Genomic DNA, 16,421 nt, shown 5'->3' with positions numbered 1-16,421 from the left:
TCCAAACACCTGAAATTCAAGGTTACCTGGTCTATTCTGAGGCTGGCAAAGCTTGTAGAACAGGTAGAGACACCACCGGACCAGGGCGGGGTTTTAAAAGTGCAGCTTTGGTCAGTGCGGCTTTTTACCCCGATGGTTCTAGAACATGTGTCTCCTTTCAAACTTCAAGACAGCTGGGCTGACCAAAAACTTCAGGTAAGCAGACTGTACCAAAGAGAGTCATCGTGCAATGGTAGTAAAGAACTGGGGCAGGGGGTGGGGGGCGCAAACCTGGAAATTTCTAGCAATTTCTGTGCTTCCCTCCCTCCTCAGAGGAGGACTAGTACCGGATAGCAAAAAAATAGAAGCAGAAAGAACTCCAAGGGCAAACTGGAAATTTAATTACTTGATGTGGTTCTCTGATCCTATCTTCATCTGGAGCCTCGTCACCCTGATCGTCAAGCCTTCTAGTAGAGCAGCACTGACTTCTGTTAGCAAGTGCTTACGTTCATGGCTCCATCACATCTCAAAGCTCTGGTTAAACATATCTGTCACTTTTGTGCAAAGATGTTGCCATCCAACCACAATGGCAGCCTTTCAATGTCACAGAGGAACATGTAGTTTTCAAAGTTGGGATTCAGTCCTCATTGCCCCCCTTTCAACCCTGAAGCATGCTGGGCCCCCCCTCAGTGTAGAACCTGGCCTGGACTCAAAGCCAGTGAAGTCAAATGTGACTGCGATTCACAGGGCAACAGGAGCTGGTTGCAGGAGCTGGTTGCCCACAGAAGTGGCTTCTATTCACCTAGTGTAGGACAACATGGATACCAGCTAAGCCTCGGGGTTCAGTCATGACCAATCTGCTTTAAGAGGACCAAGATCTCACATTCCAAAAAAAAAAAAAAAAAACACCCTGAAAATACCATCTTCAGAAAAAGGTAAATCACTCGGTTTCTGCTAAGCCGTAAGGTAACTTCACTGCCTAAAGCAAGGAATAAAGGAAAGCAATCACTCAGGGCTGGGGAATTCTATGGCCACGGAAGAAAGGAAAAATCAGGAGTGTGGATTTGATGAAGTCACTCTATAAACCAAGCTGGCTGGTGCTACTGAGTTCCTTTGCCCTTAGTGCCCTAGAGTGATGCTTTCTAAGAGATCCCACAGAAGTTTCAAAACTCACAATCTACTGGGAGGGCAGCAGCCCAGAACGCCCCCATTCACTGAGCTTGCTTTAGACTGGAGATTAACACTGTTTTCCTTCTAAAGTGCAGACAAGAAACAAGTACGGTCAAATCTACCAGAATAAGGAAGACATTCTTCATGTACTCCATTCTTCCCAGAACACACCAGAATTAATCACGCCGCGCACACAAGGCCCGAGTGAGCGCGAAGCCTCTACCTCACGCACACCACAGGGGCGGCAGGTTCAATTCCAAAGCAGTTTTCAGCCAAAGAACTCTGCCCACCACAGCAGGTCGTCCCACAGATCATTCAGCCCTGTTGAAATTCCTGAATTCATTTGCTGTCCAAAAAAAGTCCGGGGAGGGAAATCGCTATTTTTTGAGTAAAGAACAAAAACAAACAAAAAGTAATCAGCCAAGGTACTCGAGAAAAACAGCTGGTCATACTCGGAATGTGACCAAAATGGGTTTCCAATTAAAACATGGGAAGACCCTCGCGTCAGTTACTGCAAGGACTCTGGACAATCCTTCGTCTTAGGAAGAGCAAAACTAAAGTGATAAGCTGCTGGGGGCGGGCGGGGGGCGGGGGGCGGGAGGAAGTGTCATTCAATAAGAATTCCTTAAAGAAAAAAAAAAGAAAAAGAACATTCATGTTTCCTATTTACAATCAGCCCCTCCCCACCCCCACCACAATTCTGCTTTTAACATTATGTTCCACATTTTATTTTGTTTTCAAGTTACATTTCAAGCAAAGGTCTTTTTTCTCCCCCCCTTCAGCAATATCTCACAAATCCTCGTGAGAGCACAACATCTAAACCATAAACCACTTTCAACCAGATCTCAATTCTCCAGCTACCGGCTTTGGTTTATTGATGAGAAGAAATCCTCAGCTCTGCTAACAGGGAATAAACATACGCAATTCAGTCTCCCGAACAGAAAAATGCAGTCACGAGACCACTCTCATGTCCACCATTTTCTGCCTGGCTAAAATTGGTACAAGAAAATAGACTATCACCACAACTTTCACCTAACAGCTGAGAACCCCAAGTGAGAGCCAACAGAGCCAACCGTAGGCCCGAGTGAGAAACACCGCCCAGGAACTTTCCCAGATTCCATTAGCGCACAGAGCTCCAAATGTCCCCGCGCGGATGTTTGAGACGTGACATGTTAGTGTCTCTCTCGGAAAGATGTGGATGGGTCCTACTTCCTATAGCGTTTTCCAAAGTGGCACTGGAATGATGGGGTCCCTTCAGGGTTGGCTCATGATATACTGTAGACCCATTCCAATGGGTGCACAAAGAACAAAATAAGCAGAATCAGAGCTGAGTTCCCCTTTAAAAGCCAAACACCTACATCTAGAAGGAGGCTCCCCTACCTGAGAGCCCTTGCCCTATTGCGGTCCCCGCTGTGGAAACCCTCAGGTCTCAGGGTTAGTTACAGGGTAGCCAGGTAGGGTACGGCTGGCTGTAGGTAACTGGGGGGTGGGCAACGTAGTAGTTGTTGAAGTTGCCGTCGCTGACGTACGGAGCTGGCTGGTAGTAGCAGGTGACGTTGGTGGCGTTGGGGATGATGTTTTGTTCTGCAAGCACGCGCAAGGCCAGGAGGGAGATGAGGTTCAGGGTCTGCCTCCGCTCGTGCCCCATGAGGCACACGGTGCTCTCGTTCACCACCCTGCGAAGGATCATGAGGTAGTCGTACTTGCTCCTCTCTTCCTCGGCAAAGTGGTTTTGAAGGTAGGTCTCCAGCTTCCTTTGCTGTTCGAGGATGTCCGGGAAGTCGATGAAAAACCTGGAGCACATGTAACGCTCTAGAGTTTTGATCTCCTCCTGGTCCGTGGGCCTGAAGTCCCGCACCAGGAGGTTGCTGTACTTGAGCAGCCCCCCGCCCCGGATCTCTTCGGGGTTCTTGGTGGCGATCAGTCTGTTCTGCAGGTGGTCGAAGGCTTCCTCAAAGTCCCCGTACACGCTCTCCCCGATCACCGTGGGGTGGAGGTGCTCAGAGATGGGGCTAGTGGAGCAGTCGTAGAAAAAGAGCAACGAATCCAAGATGATCTGAAAAGAGTCCACGCTAAACTCGAACTGGCGCCGGATGGAGTCGACAAATTTCAGCTCCACGTTCCTCCCGTTCTTGTTGGAGAGGGAAATCAGGCTCCAGCGGTCCGTGTCCGTGCAGACCTTCACCAGTTTCTGGACGTAGGCCTCCTTCAGGGTGACCGGGCTGATCTTGAGCTTGTTCACACCCTCCGGCAGGAAGTTCAGGAGGGAGCACAGCACCACATCTCTGACCAGCTGAAACTCCGCCTCTGTGGGAAGAGCCACATGAAAGATGAGGTCCAGGTCTTTGCAACCCAGGCCGTTGTCTTTGACCAAGACGTGGCCAGCCGCAGAGCCGTTCAGCCGGACGTCCTGCACTTTGATGCCCGCCTCCTCCAGCCGGCTGCGCACGGTCTGGACGATGTCCTTCAGAGTTATCTCCAAGGTCGGAAAGTTGCCTCGTCCGTGGATGGGTACGACCTCGGTCAGGACCTCATGCAGACGGCTGACCTGATCCCAGCTGAGCACGCTGGAGGACAGGCAGTCCCTGGTATTGCTGTTCTCCTCTGCCATCTCGGGGGGTGTTCTTGCAGGGAAACTGCAAAGTGAGGGGGTGAGAAGCAGAGTTAGGAGTCACTCTTACGCGGCCCAGCACCTCGAGGGACTCAGAGAAAGGGCTGGTTGATCTCTGAACGCCGTCCCGCGTGGCAGCGACAATCAGCACCCACTGCTGGGTGTTGCTGATATTCTGGAGAAGTATGTGGGAGTGGTGCCTGTGCGGAGAGAGGACAGAACACACCTAAACCTACCCTCTCCCAAATCTGAGGACCTCAGGACTCTGTCTGATGTGGGGCTGGCTGGTGTGTCTGTGAGAGGGTGGCGTGTGCGAAGGCAAGTGGACAAACTCGTTAAACAAAGCGACCTAAACACAGCATGACTCAGTAGAGGGCCTACAGGATTTGCTACTCTTCCTTTTTTTTTTTTTTTATTTTAATAGAATTACCTCTCCTCTTGAACTGGCTGCTAAATAAGCTACAACCCCCACACCTCGAACACAAGACCCCGCAGAGAACGACCTCCTGCACTCCGTGAGGAGGTGAAGATTCCCCTCTGGGCTGCCTGCACACCAAGGAAAGGAAGTTGGATCAGTCCTGCCGGAACCACGGACATAGACACCTCGTGAGCAAGAATCCCATGTCCTTTTCACTTCCGGGAGTGGCCTGCCCTAGAGTTAAGCACCTCGGTTATCCAGAGTAGGACACCAAGGAGCTGCCTGAATGACAAAATTCTTGGCGACAAAGGCTGGGGTCAGCGTGGTGAAGGAACAGCTCTGCCAGCTAAGAGGCCCTCTGCGCGAGGTGGGAAAACTTCCTCGGGGCAGTGTGATCTGACTGGATGTTGAAATCGAGTACCTCAGAGCTACCCAAGGAGAATGAAGTTAGCTCTCAGTCCTAGGAGAAAAACATCCTGCGTCACGCGTCACTTGTTAGAACCGCAGTTACCAAAGTAATCTCCGACTAAGTGATACGTTTCAGAAAATGAAACACAACAGATCTCTGGAAATCCTGATATGTAAAAACAAACACTGCCGTATTAGAAAGTCAAGGTGCTTGGGGATCCACATGGGTCAAATGTTAGCTAGACAGACGTAAGAGCAGAAACAAAATGTCAAGGTGCTATCCTTGGACTTCAGTGAGAGCGCAGAGTCTTCCTGCCCCCTTCACCTTCCTGACTGGCGAGGCACACGTAAAACCCATCCCAACAACTGCTACAGTTTTTTATGGTTTGGAAACCGCTGTCTTTGCGTGCACACCCACCATACATGGTCCTGAGGTTCCAACGTGGATTTTTAGCCTTGCGCTGGTGCCAGGAATCCTCGCCTTAATCGCTCAGGTCAGTGGGATGGTTGTCACTCACCGTTGGGCGGGGGGGGGGGGGGGGGGGGGGCACCACTGGACACACCGAGACCGGCTTTCCAGGAGCTGGCCACGAAGAAGGTGGGTGCAAACACAAGATAGCAATATAGAGCCATATGCGCTAGAAAGAAAATGGAACATACAGGTAGAAGAAAGAAGTGTCCCTTGATTGGGGAGGACAAGAAGGCCACAGAAGAGTTCCCTGATGGGGAGGGGACCTAAGTTGACAGAAAGGCAACATGGGCTCTGGGCTGGGGATTTAGGGGCGGAAGGTGGCATGCAGCCAAGACCTAGCAAGTTGTCCAGTCTGGCCATCATGCACCACTCAAGCCACAGCACAGGCTCCCTTCACTACTTAGGTTAAGGGGCCGAATCTGCTTGGCTCGCAACAGGAGGGGCAGTCACATGATCCAAGCAGGCTCTAGGAAGTCCAATCTAGGGATGAGCACTCTTGTGCTTGCCACAGGAGAATACTTGCCAGTGGGCAGACAAAAGTTTCCCTTCAAACCTGTCTGGACAGCATTAAAAAGCCCTCGACTACCTAGATCATTCTACCAAAGCACTCCTAGGTTAAGGATAACAAAAATTTGTGATGAAACACTGAATGTTTATTGTGGCTAGCACTTGGCTTCAAGTCAGATTTGGGGCGTCTTTTTAATGTGCTCTCTGTACGTTTGGTTCTTTGTGGCCCCTCAGTGATCAGCATTGGTGACCAGTACGCTGCGCCTAACAACATAGGGTGCTGACCAGTTCAATCCAAATGGCCATGGAAAGGTCTGGCGCTAGCTTTGTTTTGAGACACCGCTAAGCCACCTGTGATTCGGTGACACAGATTTCCGTCGGCTGTACTGACCTACCTATGAAAACACACTTTGCTCTACCTTGTGCATTACCTGTTATTGTGCTTCTGAGTCTCGTGTTTACAATGCAAGGTAGGAGAAGTCACAGTGACAGAGGAGTCGCAGTTGAATCAGTACTTGGAAGAGAAGGAAAAATTTATTGTGATACCTCTAGGAAGAGCCTCAATGTTGCAGAGGAAAATAACTATAGGAATGACTTTTAACTCATACTTTTTTTTTTTTTTTCTTTAAAGGAGTTGTGGGGGAAAAATTTTTTCTAAATTAAAGGCAGGACTATTGCGACCTTTAGAACAGTGGTCCTACAGGAGGAACATCTAAATCCAGTGAGAATCTGATGGAAGCCATCATTCCTCTTCCAGGAAGGGACTGGGGAGGGAAGGGGATGACATATACAGGAGACTTTTCATGTATTTTTAAATCTTTAAACTTGATTCAAAGTTAGAATCTGTTTTAGATTGAAAATTTGTAAGGTTCATATGGGAGGAGGGGCATGAATGGCCAGAAAAGTTATGAGAAACAAGAATGATGTACATATTAGCCCCATAAGAGATATTATGAAGCCACAGTAATTGAAACAATGTGGTATTGGTACAAAAAGACAAACTGATGGAACAGAATTTTTAAAATCTAGAAATAAAATCCAACACATAAAGGGATTTGGCATATGATACAGGAGAGAGAAAACGTAGAGAGAAATAGTAGAGAGCAAAAGTCTAGACATGTGATACTTATCTAGATTAAAAAAAGAAAATAAAGTGGCTCCTCGTCTTGTGCCAAACTAAGATCTGGATGGATGAATTAGACTTAAGCACAAGAGGACGAAACTTTACGGGTTCTAGGGAAACATGGAATTTACATACACGTACATAGAGTAGGCAGTCCTTTCTAAGTCACATAAAATCTCAAAGTCACAAAAGTCTGATACACACAAAAAAACACCTACATGGTAAAAGCACCACAAAGACGTCATACGAGCACGCTAGGAAAATATTTGCATGATGAGGCAAAGTGCTCGTTTCATCAATGAAGGATGAGCTCCTACAAATCAGGAAGACTGGCACCCCAATGGAAGAAGGGGCGAAGGGCACGAACTCAGATGCCTGACACAGTCACCCTCACGTTAAGGGATGGGTATGCTAAAACTTCAGTGTATCATCCTTCCCCATCAGGTTAGCAGGGATCAAGCAGCAGATACCTTTGGGCACCCTGCCCATGAGTTCTCTCTGAAGAACAGTGTGGATGTCCTGTTTTAAGTGGACGTATTCTCCATACCAATTCTACTTCTAGGTCCTTTTGATCTTATCCTGTGGGTATACTTGCGAGGGTGAACAAGGATGCTGGAGAATTATTTATGAAGGTACAGAGTCCTCAGCAGAAGGTTAAATGACTTAGTCCATGTATACAATAGCATACACTTAGATGGCAGTTGTCCAAAGAACGGCTCAATCTGTATGAATGTGAAATTCTAGTTGAGACTTATTCAGAGAAAACCAACGCTGTGTGTGTAAAAGCACAAGCCCATGCATGTACAATCATACAGACCTCTGGAAGGAAACACAAGTAGTTCAACCTGCCTCTGGACTGGGAGACGGGACGAAGAAAACTTACTTTATCCTTTTTGAATTTAGAACCTTCCCACGTATTAATTGAGAATTGTTAAAATCTCATGAGCCATTTCCTAAAATCTTTCCCCCATGAGCCTGCTCACTCCCCTGCTGCCTGACTCCTTCCATCCCTTTCCTATCACTTCCCGCGTCTCTATGTCCACATGCCCCAATCAAATACACATAGAAACTTCCCCTCTGAGCCTTAAATGTTGATCTCTAGGTGCGAGCTGGGGAGGAGGGACTGGTTTTCTCCTAGAATGGCTTTTAGTCAAGTTTCTCTTTCCCTACTGTTCAAAAGAAGATGTCCATTGTTTGTCAAAAATCCTCCAGACTTCCAAAATAATGGATAAGCCACCTCACCTAGTTTGTAATCCAAAGTGTTCTTCGTAGTTTTGTAAGAATTGCTATTTCACATTTCAGACGTAGTATAGCGACCCTGATGATGCTGTTACGTTGACTGCTGGCTACCACGGGAAGACCCCTACTACATGCAATCAACACTTCTCCAGGCCTCTAAGAGGTCGTGGTTGGCATCTTCTATGTCAGCTTCTTCTGACACACATGTGAACAGTGGAGTTAACTTTCAGGAAAAAGTAGCCCCTATAGAAGCATGTTGTGGAACTGGCGAGTGACAAATCTATGGTGTAGCTCTTAGTTCTTCCAGTGTTCATGACTCAGAAACAGAGGAGCTCAAGCGAGCGAAGGCTCTAATTTGGGCTGGATTCATATTTGGTACTTAGCTCATTAGAAGAGCCCCAAATTATAAGTTATTGGTGATTATTACAAAGGAACCCTTTGTTTTCTCTCAACCATCCAAGCAATTTCAAATATCAAAAGTATATTTTTTAGTTACTCCAACGAACACTGGTATTACTAGAATAAATCCTCCAACTTTCAGGCCCTGAGGGCTTAGATAACGCACCAGAGCTTAGTGCAACAGTTTGAGTTTTAATTAACCACTTGAAATCAACCCTGATATTGTGAAACACACATTCCCAATTCATGAAAGGCCCAGGTTCAAGGCCAATTCTGTTCAGCAGAATTAGCAGAATAATGACTAGGAAAAAAAAAATCAGTGTGAAGACTGGTAAATTCAAACTAAAGTGTATGATTTTCCTCTTACTGCCTGAGAAGCAGATTTATTGTATTTTTGCACAGTAGAAACTGGGCAAGGTGGGAACCAGGATTTCTCACTGATTTGGAAATTCAGGCATCTTTTTACAGGTGAGGATGGCCAATTGCCTCCTCAGTTCAAAGTACTTAATCTTCTGGAAAGTGGGACTCGTGATGCCCACCTACCTCAGGTGCCCTGAATTCCCTTCTCTTCTCTCATCTGGCTGCAGTGGACAGGTGGAACATGAACACTGGAAGAAAGCACGTTTGCAGAAATGACAGCAAAAGGTGAGAGGAAAAGACCGACTAAGCCCAAAGAAGATTATACCAAGTTCATGTCTAATTTACCCATGTTTCCCATGGCCTGGGACAGAGGCCCTCAAAGGGAGGTTGATCTGAAAACTTATGATTAGGCCTTAATTGAAAAGAAAACAGGAGAGAGAGAGAGAGAGAGAGAGAGAGAGAGAGAGGGAGAAAGCTAGCTGTTTCTAGTCCTGCTTTATAGCTTATCTGGATCCCAGAAACAAGAGCGATGGAGACTGAAAGCATGGGGAGGACTCAAGAGCACAAGCAGGACAGATGGGCAGACAGGTTGGAGAAGAGCATGTGTAACACTTCTGGGTCTTATGGTCAAGGGCTTACAAATCATCACTGAGTCCTATTTATGCCTGGTGTTAGGCACAGACACCGTCCGGAGAGTTCTCGGTACATGTGGAGATGTACATCTACAAAGTTAAGGACAGTGTGTAGTTAAGTCTTGGTCTACGATACTTAACACGAAAGCTCTAGAAGGTATGGTCCCAAAGGTTTCATGGAAATGCTGAGGTGTGAACGGAGGCTCTCAGCTATGGCAGACCTCCCATCCACTTCAGAGAGAGCTGAGCAACGCCCTCTTCCTCTGACCCTGCTGGGGTGTAAGGATACGAAGGGACCTCAAACACATTTCAACATTCCTTTGATGACAACATTTCCTTTCACTGTTACTGGATGTTACCTCCAAAGCCTGGACCTTCCTAGTAATGCTTTCCAGCTCCAGGTCAGAGACCCAACCATGGGCAATGGACCAAGCCTGGTGACAGACTACCGGAGGTGTGTGTGCAGAACAAAGACACCTGCTGTCCCCAGCTCCTGGCTGAGAGGGGACCCATGCACCCGCGGCAGGCCTCTTCCCCCTCCAATGTCCAACAGAGGACACGAAGGAAAAAGAAACTGCATCACTGCATATAAAAACCTGCAGTTTAAGCGGAAGTGAAAAAGGATGCAAGACACAACATCATATTCTGTCTCACCAATTCTTTCAGCAACCTGAGTGAATGAGAACCACAACTCTGGTCCTCTTTTCCCTTATAAAACAAAGGTGCAGATGTGCATGCAAAACCAAGTGTGCTCAGTACCACTTCACACCCACTCCCAGTTAACCCTCACAAGCACTCTGAGGAAGCCACCAATGTCCCTTGCGTGCAAATTAAGGAACAAGGGTTAGAAAAGATTCAGTGAATGGACTCCAGATCCTCAACTCCAGAGCTAAGGTTTGAACTCCTGGAACCGGCAACGGCTCCCACCAAGCTCGCCCGGCTGCTGGCAGGGTGGGAGGTGGGGACAGGGCAGCAGGCTCATGCTACAAGCCCACGGATGCACTGGGATGACCAGTTCTTGCTCCCCTACAGCGATCGCTTCTAAAAGAGAGACCGTATTGATCCTATCCAAAAAAGGACCGTGACACCTTATGTCCACCACATACGCTGAAAAGAGCAAAGCTTGCATCAATCACCCTTTATTGCCTGTTTTAGAGCAGACTGCAGTTGAGCAAAGGACAGGAGTCGGTGTTCATCTTCAAGGACGCCAAGGTGGTTTAGAAGTGCCCTTCAGAGAGGCACCAGAGAAGGTGATTCATTGGCCACAGTGTGGGGAATCGGATTTCTCAACGAGGACACGCATCAGCTGTTTCATAATAGAAACATCTTACCAGTCCTACACACTCAGAAACCACTTACCACTTCCTCAGAAGCTCCTAGCCGGGACTAGCAGGTGCACAGCCCTCCAGGGCCTCTTCATGTAGAGAGGGCCACAGCCTGGAGACACCAAATGTGACCAGATGGTGAGCCAGGTGCCCTAACATGAACCACCAAACCCTATCTGATCCAGCTTTATCTGGATCAAATCATCTGACACGTACACCGAGGCTACAAGGGAGATACTATTATCCCTACTTTGCAGGTGAGGGGACTGGGGAACAAAGAGGTTACACAAAGTGTGAACTGTCCACGGATGCCCTGCCGGGAAGTGGCACAAAAGCCACTGAGAGGTTTCCTAGGAGGTGGATGGTTTTGGCGCACGTCTTGGGACTGGGGTAGGGCCCTGAAGATAAGCTAGTTGCTCAGGTAGTTGTAGAAAGTAGACGGCAGCAAGAAGAAGGCAAGAGGGGAAAGGTACAAAGGTCTTTTTATAGGATGGTGGGAAGGAAGCTGGCTAGATGTGCTGAGGCCCCCGAGTGAGGCAGGCCAGATGGCAGGTACCGGAAGCAGAGGCAGAAACACTCAGAGCGTGAGTTACCTAACAGCTGTCAGTACAGAGACCCTCTCCCTCAAGATCACCCTGGATTCGGGGAGGCATGCAGCCTGGCTGGAGCCACCAGAATTGAAGGTAATTATGGATAGAAACGGTAATCATGGCGCTCAGGTTTGTTTCAAAGGAGCAATGGCTGTGAGGTGAAGGCCTGGTTCCGTACGTTGAGGGGGCTCCCCGATGCCAGCCAGGCCACGAGGCTGTGGCTCGCAGAGGGCTCAGGGACAGCTGCAGGACGCGCTCTGCTGGCTAGAAGGTCAGCAGTGTCGATCTACTGATAAAGCCACAGAACAGGACACTCTGAAGACAAGAGGGCCATTTTCTCAGATCCCAGGAACTGACAACCCAACTGGAGCTGCAGAGAGAAGGTAGGTAAGTTCGCAAGAAGTGACCGGAACCCCTCGGGCTACCTGGGGAAGTAGAGCTGGAACAGAACTGAACACAAAACAGCCTGGAACAGACTAACGAACACACACGTGCTGAAACTGAGCCTGCACACCTGCTACTTTTCCCAACCGCACAGAGTTTGGCCCTTGAGGTTCCTATGCCCTCGAGAAAAAAGCTGGGCACTCTGCATGACCGTGGACTTGATAAACACAGCAGATCAGCGGGCAGAAAGGGAAAAAACCAGGGCCAAAGTAGATTCTTTTTTCTGAAGAGAAATCCTCCCTTAATCCTTGAATGTCTCGTGAAGGCCAGGAGTTACCAAGGCCCAGGGGGCAGCCCGAGGAAGCCCCTGTCTGCCAGCCGCCAGCCCCTCACCACCAGGGAGGGGGCCATGTTCTGACCCCTCTGCCCCAAACACAATGTTACAGACAACCGAGAGGCACATCAGTGCTTAATGTAAACGTACACGAAGTAAGACTTCACATTAGTAGGCTGCCCAAAGCAGGAGAACCATATAATGCCTTGTTTATTAAAAGGACAATAAAATATATTGTGTTAGCTTTTTCTAAGAAGTTATTTTTACAGCTGCCCACTCAAAACACCCACAAACAAACAACCGCCGTGCCACAGAACTGTGCCCAGAGAAGACGTTTCTAAGTCGGTGACACAGCCCATCGTGCAGATGGTCTGTTCTCACTCTTAGCTTGGTCACATTCAGCCGGGCGTCTCAATCTATTTTCTCAGGGTTATCAGCACCCTCTCAGCCATTCAACACCGTCGTGTACTACAGCCAAAAAATTTGGCATGATTCCCATGGCAACAGGGGTGCTGCCTGAGCTGAAGGAAATGGGGTGTCCTGGACGGGAGCAGAAGCGGGCCACAGACCCCAGTGACCCCAGCTTTGCTCCAAGCTTTGAGTTTGGGGGTTGGGGGAGGCCCTCACAAGTTCCTCCCATCTCTGCCAGCATACGGTCCTAGAGGGTATCAGAGATCGGGCTCTGTCCACAGACACCCGCCCTCAGAAGACTCCACGCGGAAGGCACTAGCCCGTCTTTCAAAATAGGATGCGTAAGCAAGTGTGGCTGGAGAGATAACTCTGGGAGAACTCACGCTGTGGCTGCAAAACAGAGCAAGATGGAATCAAAACATGGGCCCAGACAGTTGGGACACCACAGTTGGGAGTGCTTGAAGGAATACCCCGAAGGCATCACAGGTGTAAACATTCACAAGGACAGAACACAGACATCTTTACGTGGAAGCTGAGCATAGGAGTCATGATTTTTCCAAGGTGTCAGCAATAATACACCCTACGCACACCACTTGAACTGGAAATAATCCCTGTTCAGCTTGGCGCCCCACTTCCTCCTACCAATTGCCTCTTTCTAAATCAGAGAGGCTACTGGTCTGACTCATTTAAAGAGATCTCCAGAGCTGGCCCCACCATTTTAGAGATTGACTATACTGAGAAAATAGAAGGACTCCTTGGAGGCTGTTTACCATGAGAATGAGCAAGTTTACATACAGTCCACAGGGTCCAAGGGCTGCTGGCCTCTGGGGTCTATGAAGGGTTGCATCCCACCTGACTCTCCAGCTTAGAACTTTGAACAGTTGTCAGGTTTCCAGAAGGAGGGCCTCAGTTTGCTGTCCCGTCACTAGCAGCATCCCTGAGCCTTATCAGGAAAGGGACAAGCTCGAGTGTAGCACTTATCATACTATAGACACATACACACACCCCATTCACATATGTCTAAGTGTGAGCTGGCTTCCATGCCTGTGAGGATACTAATTATGCACAATCCATCCAGGTTTCGGTCTTGCACAGACCCGTCCCTGTAGCAGACACCTGACCTCCAGGTCTGAGCACAGCAGCAGCCTGAGTGTAACATCACCAGGCTCAAGGGTCCCTCTGGCCTTAAAAATGTGTGAAGAATGGAAATTTAGGTGGATGGGCAGCATGGGGGATGGAGGGATGCATTAAAGTGAAGGAGAAGACCATGGGGTGGTACCTATTCCTGTACCAACTGCACCTGAGGCAGCCAAGCCACCTTGAATTTGGTATCCCTACATGTGTGGAGCTTTGCACGCCATGAATACGGCCCAGTAGGATGGTTAAGCTAGCATTTACCGAGTCATGTGTTGGTGTCATTTGGCAACTCAGACACCCCTTGCTTGAAAGTTACTTCCTCTTGCATTTTCAAATTTTGGTCACTGATAAATCTTAATTGTTGATAAACGGGTGGAGTCCTGGTCCCCTGCCAGTGTCAGATTTCCTCTGCAGTTCTTTGAAATTCTATTTCCTTGTAATTATTCTCCTAGAAACCACCAAAAAATGGAAGAATGAGCACTGGGCTAGAAATCAAATATCCTGTGTTTTAGTCTCAGGACTGACTCCCAGGGTAAATGGGTAGCAGTAAGTTGGCCACGATGACTGCATTTCCCTTCGTTCTTCCCAGTATCTGAGGGCTTACTGTGTTCCAATCGCCGTTCCAGGAGTTTACGATCAGTTCGTTGGTAAGCAAGAGACAAAGACCCCTGCCCTTGTGGTGCTCACAGCCTAGCTCACACTCTTCTTCCATAACTTGCTGTTGCTACCTCTTGGCTCCCACTCATGCAGAATCTGAATTTGAGAGGGAGACACTGGACAGCTGGTGTGGACCCATGCTGCTCAATACCGTATCCACAAGCCTCATGTGGCCCTTGAGCACTTGAAATGGGACAAGTCCACTTTGAGACATGCTGGGAATCTAAAATACACCCTGGGTTTCAAGGACTCAGTATGAGGAAAAAAAAAAAAAGTAAAATCTCATTTATATTCTTTATGTTGATTACATATGGAGATGTCACCATTTGCCATGACATCTCCATGGCATTACAAGATCACAAATAACATCGTGGCTTGGACCCATCTTAAGGACATGGGGGGGGCCTCTTTAACCCATGATGGGTAAAATTATTAAAACTCTTTTCACCTATTTTAGCTTTTTGAGGACTTCTAAAAACTTAACTGTGGCTCTCCTATTTCTACTGGACGGCACTGGTCTACCACCCTCATACAACGAAGAAACGGAGGCCTGAAGCAGGAAAGGCGCAGCCAGGACCCAAACTTGAGCACTGTCACAAGTCAATGCAGCCTCAGAGGCCGGGGGGAGGGAAGACTAAAGAGCACGAGAGGCCTGGGCACCGGAGACCGCAGCAGCGCTCGCTCCCAGCCTGGGGACAAGTGGCCACCAGTGCCTGGACACGTGGCAGGTGCTCACTTAGTGTCCACTTCGTGTCTCCCCCTGCCTCTGCACTCTTCCCACCGCAGCCACCTTACAGTTACTCCACGTGAAGGCCACAACTGGCCGAGACCACGCACGGTCAGCCGGCTGCGATGCCCACCTCCCCACCACGAGCACCGGTCAGGTATGTGTTTGGGGGTGGGGTGTAGACAGCCAGGCAAGGTGGAGGATTACCCTTTCTCCCACTCTCGCAAGGGCTAAGCCAGAGGAGAGAGACGTATGGCAACGTGAGGGGGTGGGAGCGGTTCGAGATTCATGGAGAGTTTTCTTCTCAAAATGGGTCCTCCGAGAGTGAATAGGGAGACAGTTACGGACTTTGTGTGTTCATCCGGTAAAGCACAGAAGAGGCGAGTAATGAGATATGAGGACCCTCAGGCGGGGTAACATCAGAGCCTCTCAGAAGGGTCTAAAGCTGGCTAAAAATGTAGTTTGGTGAGACTGAGTTGTTCAAGCAGCTGAGTATGAATTCTGTGAGGCAAGGTAGGGCAGTTAGGAAGACTCATCCAAGGGAAGTGGAGACTAGACGGAAGGTCAGCAGGGTACAGGTCCTGAAAAGGAACTCAGCATCCAGAGGGATGGGCAGTTCCTGGGAGTCCTTCAGGTGGCGTTTGAGGGGCCTGGGATGTGCGACTGGCCAGAGAGGCTCACTACTGCTCTCACGGAGTCGCTGTCTACAGGGCCCCGAACCAGGTCAGTGACGGCAGTGGGAAACAAAAAGTTAAAAAGATAAAAGGTCAGCAGAACTAGCAGCCTAGTGAACTGGAGAGAGAAAGGCTGAGCGAGCCATGTGAGGCTGGGGTTGGGGTGGATGGGTAGGAGGGGAAGTGCCGGGAGAGAGCAGGTCTGGAGCTCAGCTTAAGGGATTTCAGCTGCTGGCCAATTGGTAGTCCCTGCCCTTCAGCTCCAAGCCCGGCCAACTGAGGCCACCATTCAGAAAAAGGCCCAGACGCCACCCGGCACTTTAGGCTGGAAGCATCCAACCCAAAAAGCTTCCGGCACCTTAACCCACCAAAAGGATATCTACCTAAAGTGCACTTCCCTCTCTGAGAGCAATGGCAGCTGAATGCTAGCAGAGCACTGTATCCAATTAACAGGAGCACTGTCTATGCACCAGGCCTGGCTCTAGGTGCTAGGGATTCAGCAGTGAGCACAGACCCCCGCCTTCCTGGGGCTCACAAGCCAGCGGCAAAGACAATCGAGCAAAAACCAAGTGCCCAGACCTTCTGAAGCCAAACCAGCTCCTCCTGCATTCTCCAGAGCACCTCCCCAGGCCCTTTCACCTATCGCTGCCTTGGCCCCTGCAGCACCTGGCATACACTGCGGCCTGGGGAGCGTTTAACTACTTACTGGCTCAATCACTGTTATCCAAGAAATAAACACTTGATGCAGTTCGGGGACCGAGACTCTGCAAGGCTCTACGACTAAAACATAGGCTACACGGAGTTACTTAAAATCAGCAAGTGTATCTTCATATTAGCTCTTTCCTGTTATTCCAAAAAGTTCTG

General features: G+C 48.9%; 1 protein-coding gene across 8 annotated transcripts in view; it reads right to left on the bottom strand.

Annotated features, from left to right (window-relative positions):
- TENT5C (terminal nucleotidyltransferase 5C) overlaps positions 1-16,421 on the bottom strand; it is a 46,521-nt gene that overhangs the window by 26,717 nt on the left and 3,383 nt on the right. For 3 of the 8 annotated variants that reach the window (XM_027058268.2, XM_027058269.2, XM_053214671.1), the window contains one exon: positions 358-3,785. The exons of 1 other annotated variant lie outside the window; for it this stretch is intronic. In XM_027058268.2, the coding sequence (XP_026914069.1) occupies positions 2,585-3,760 (1,176 nt within the window). In that variant the 5' untranslated portion in view covers positions 3,761-3,785 and the 3' untranslated portion in view covers positions 358-2,584. 4 more of the 8 variants (XM_053214672.1, XM_053214673.1, XR_008295187.1 and 1 more) reach the window with 4 other exon arrangements.

Source organism: Acinonyx jubatus, chromosome C1 (genome assembly GCF_027475565.1).
Source record: "Acinonyx jubatus isolate Ajub_Pintada_27869175 chromosome C1, VMU_Ajub_asm_v1.0, whole genome shotgun sequence".
In the NCBI taxonomy this organism is placed as follows: domain Eukaryota; kingdom Metazoa; phylum Chordata; class Mammalia; order Carnivora; family Felidae; genus Acinonyx; species Acinonyx jubatus.
Note: the sequence above shows the minus strand (reverse complement) of the source record. Positions and strands in the feature narration are given on the sequence as shown.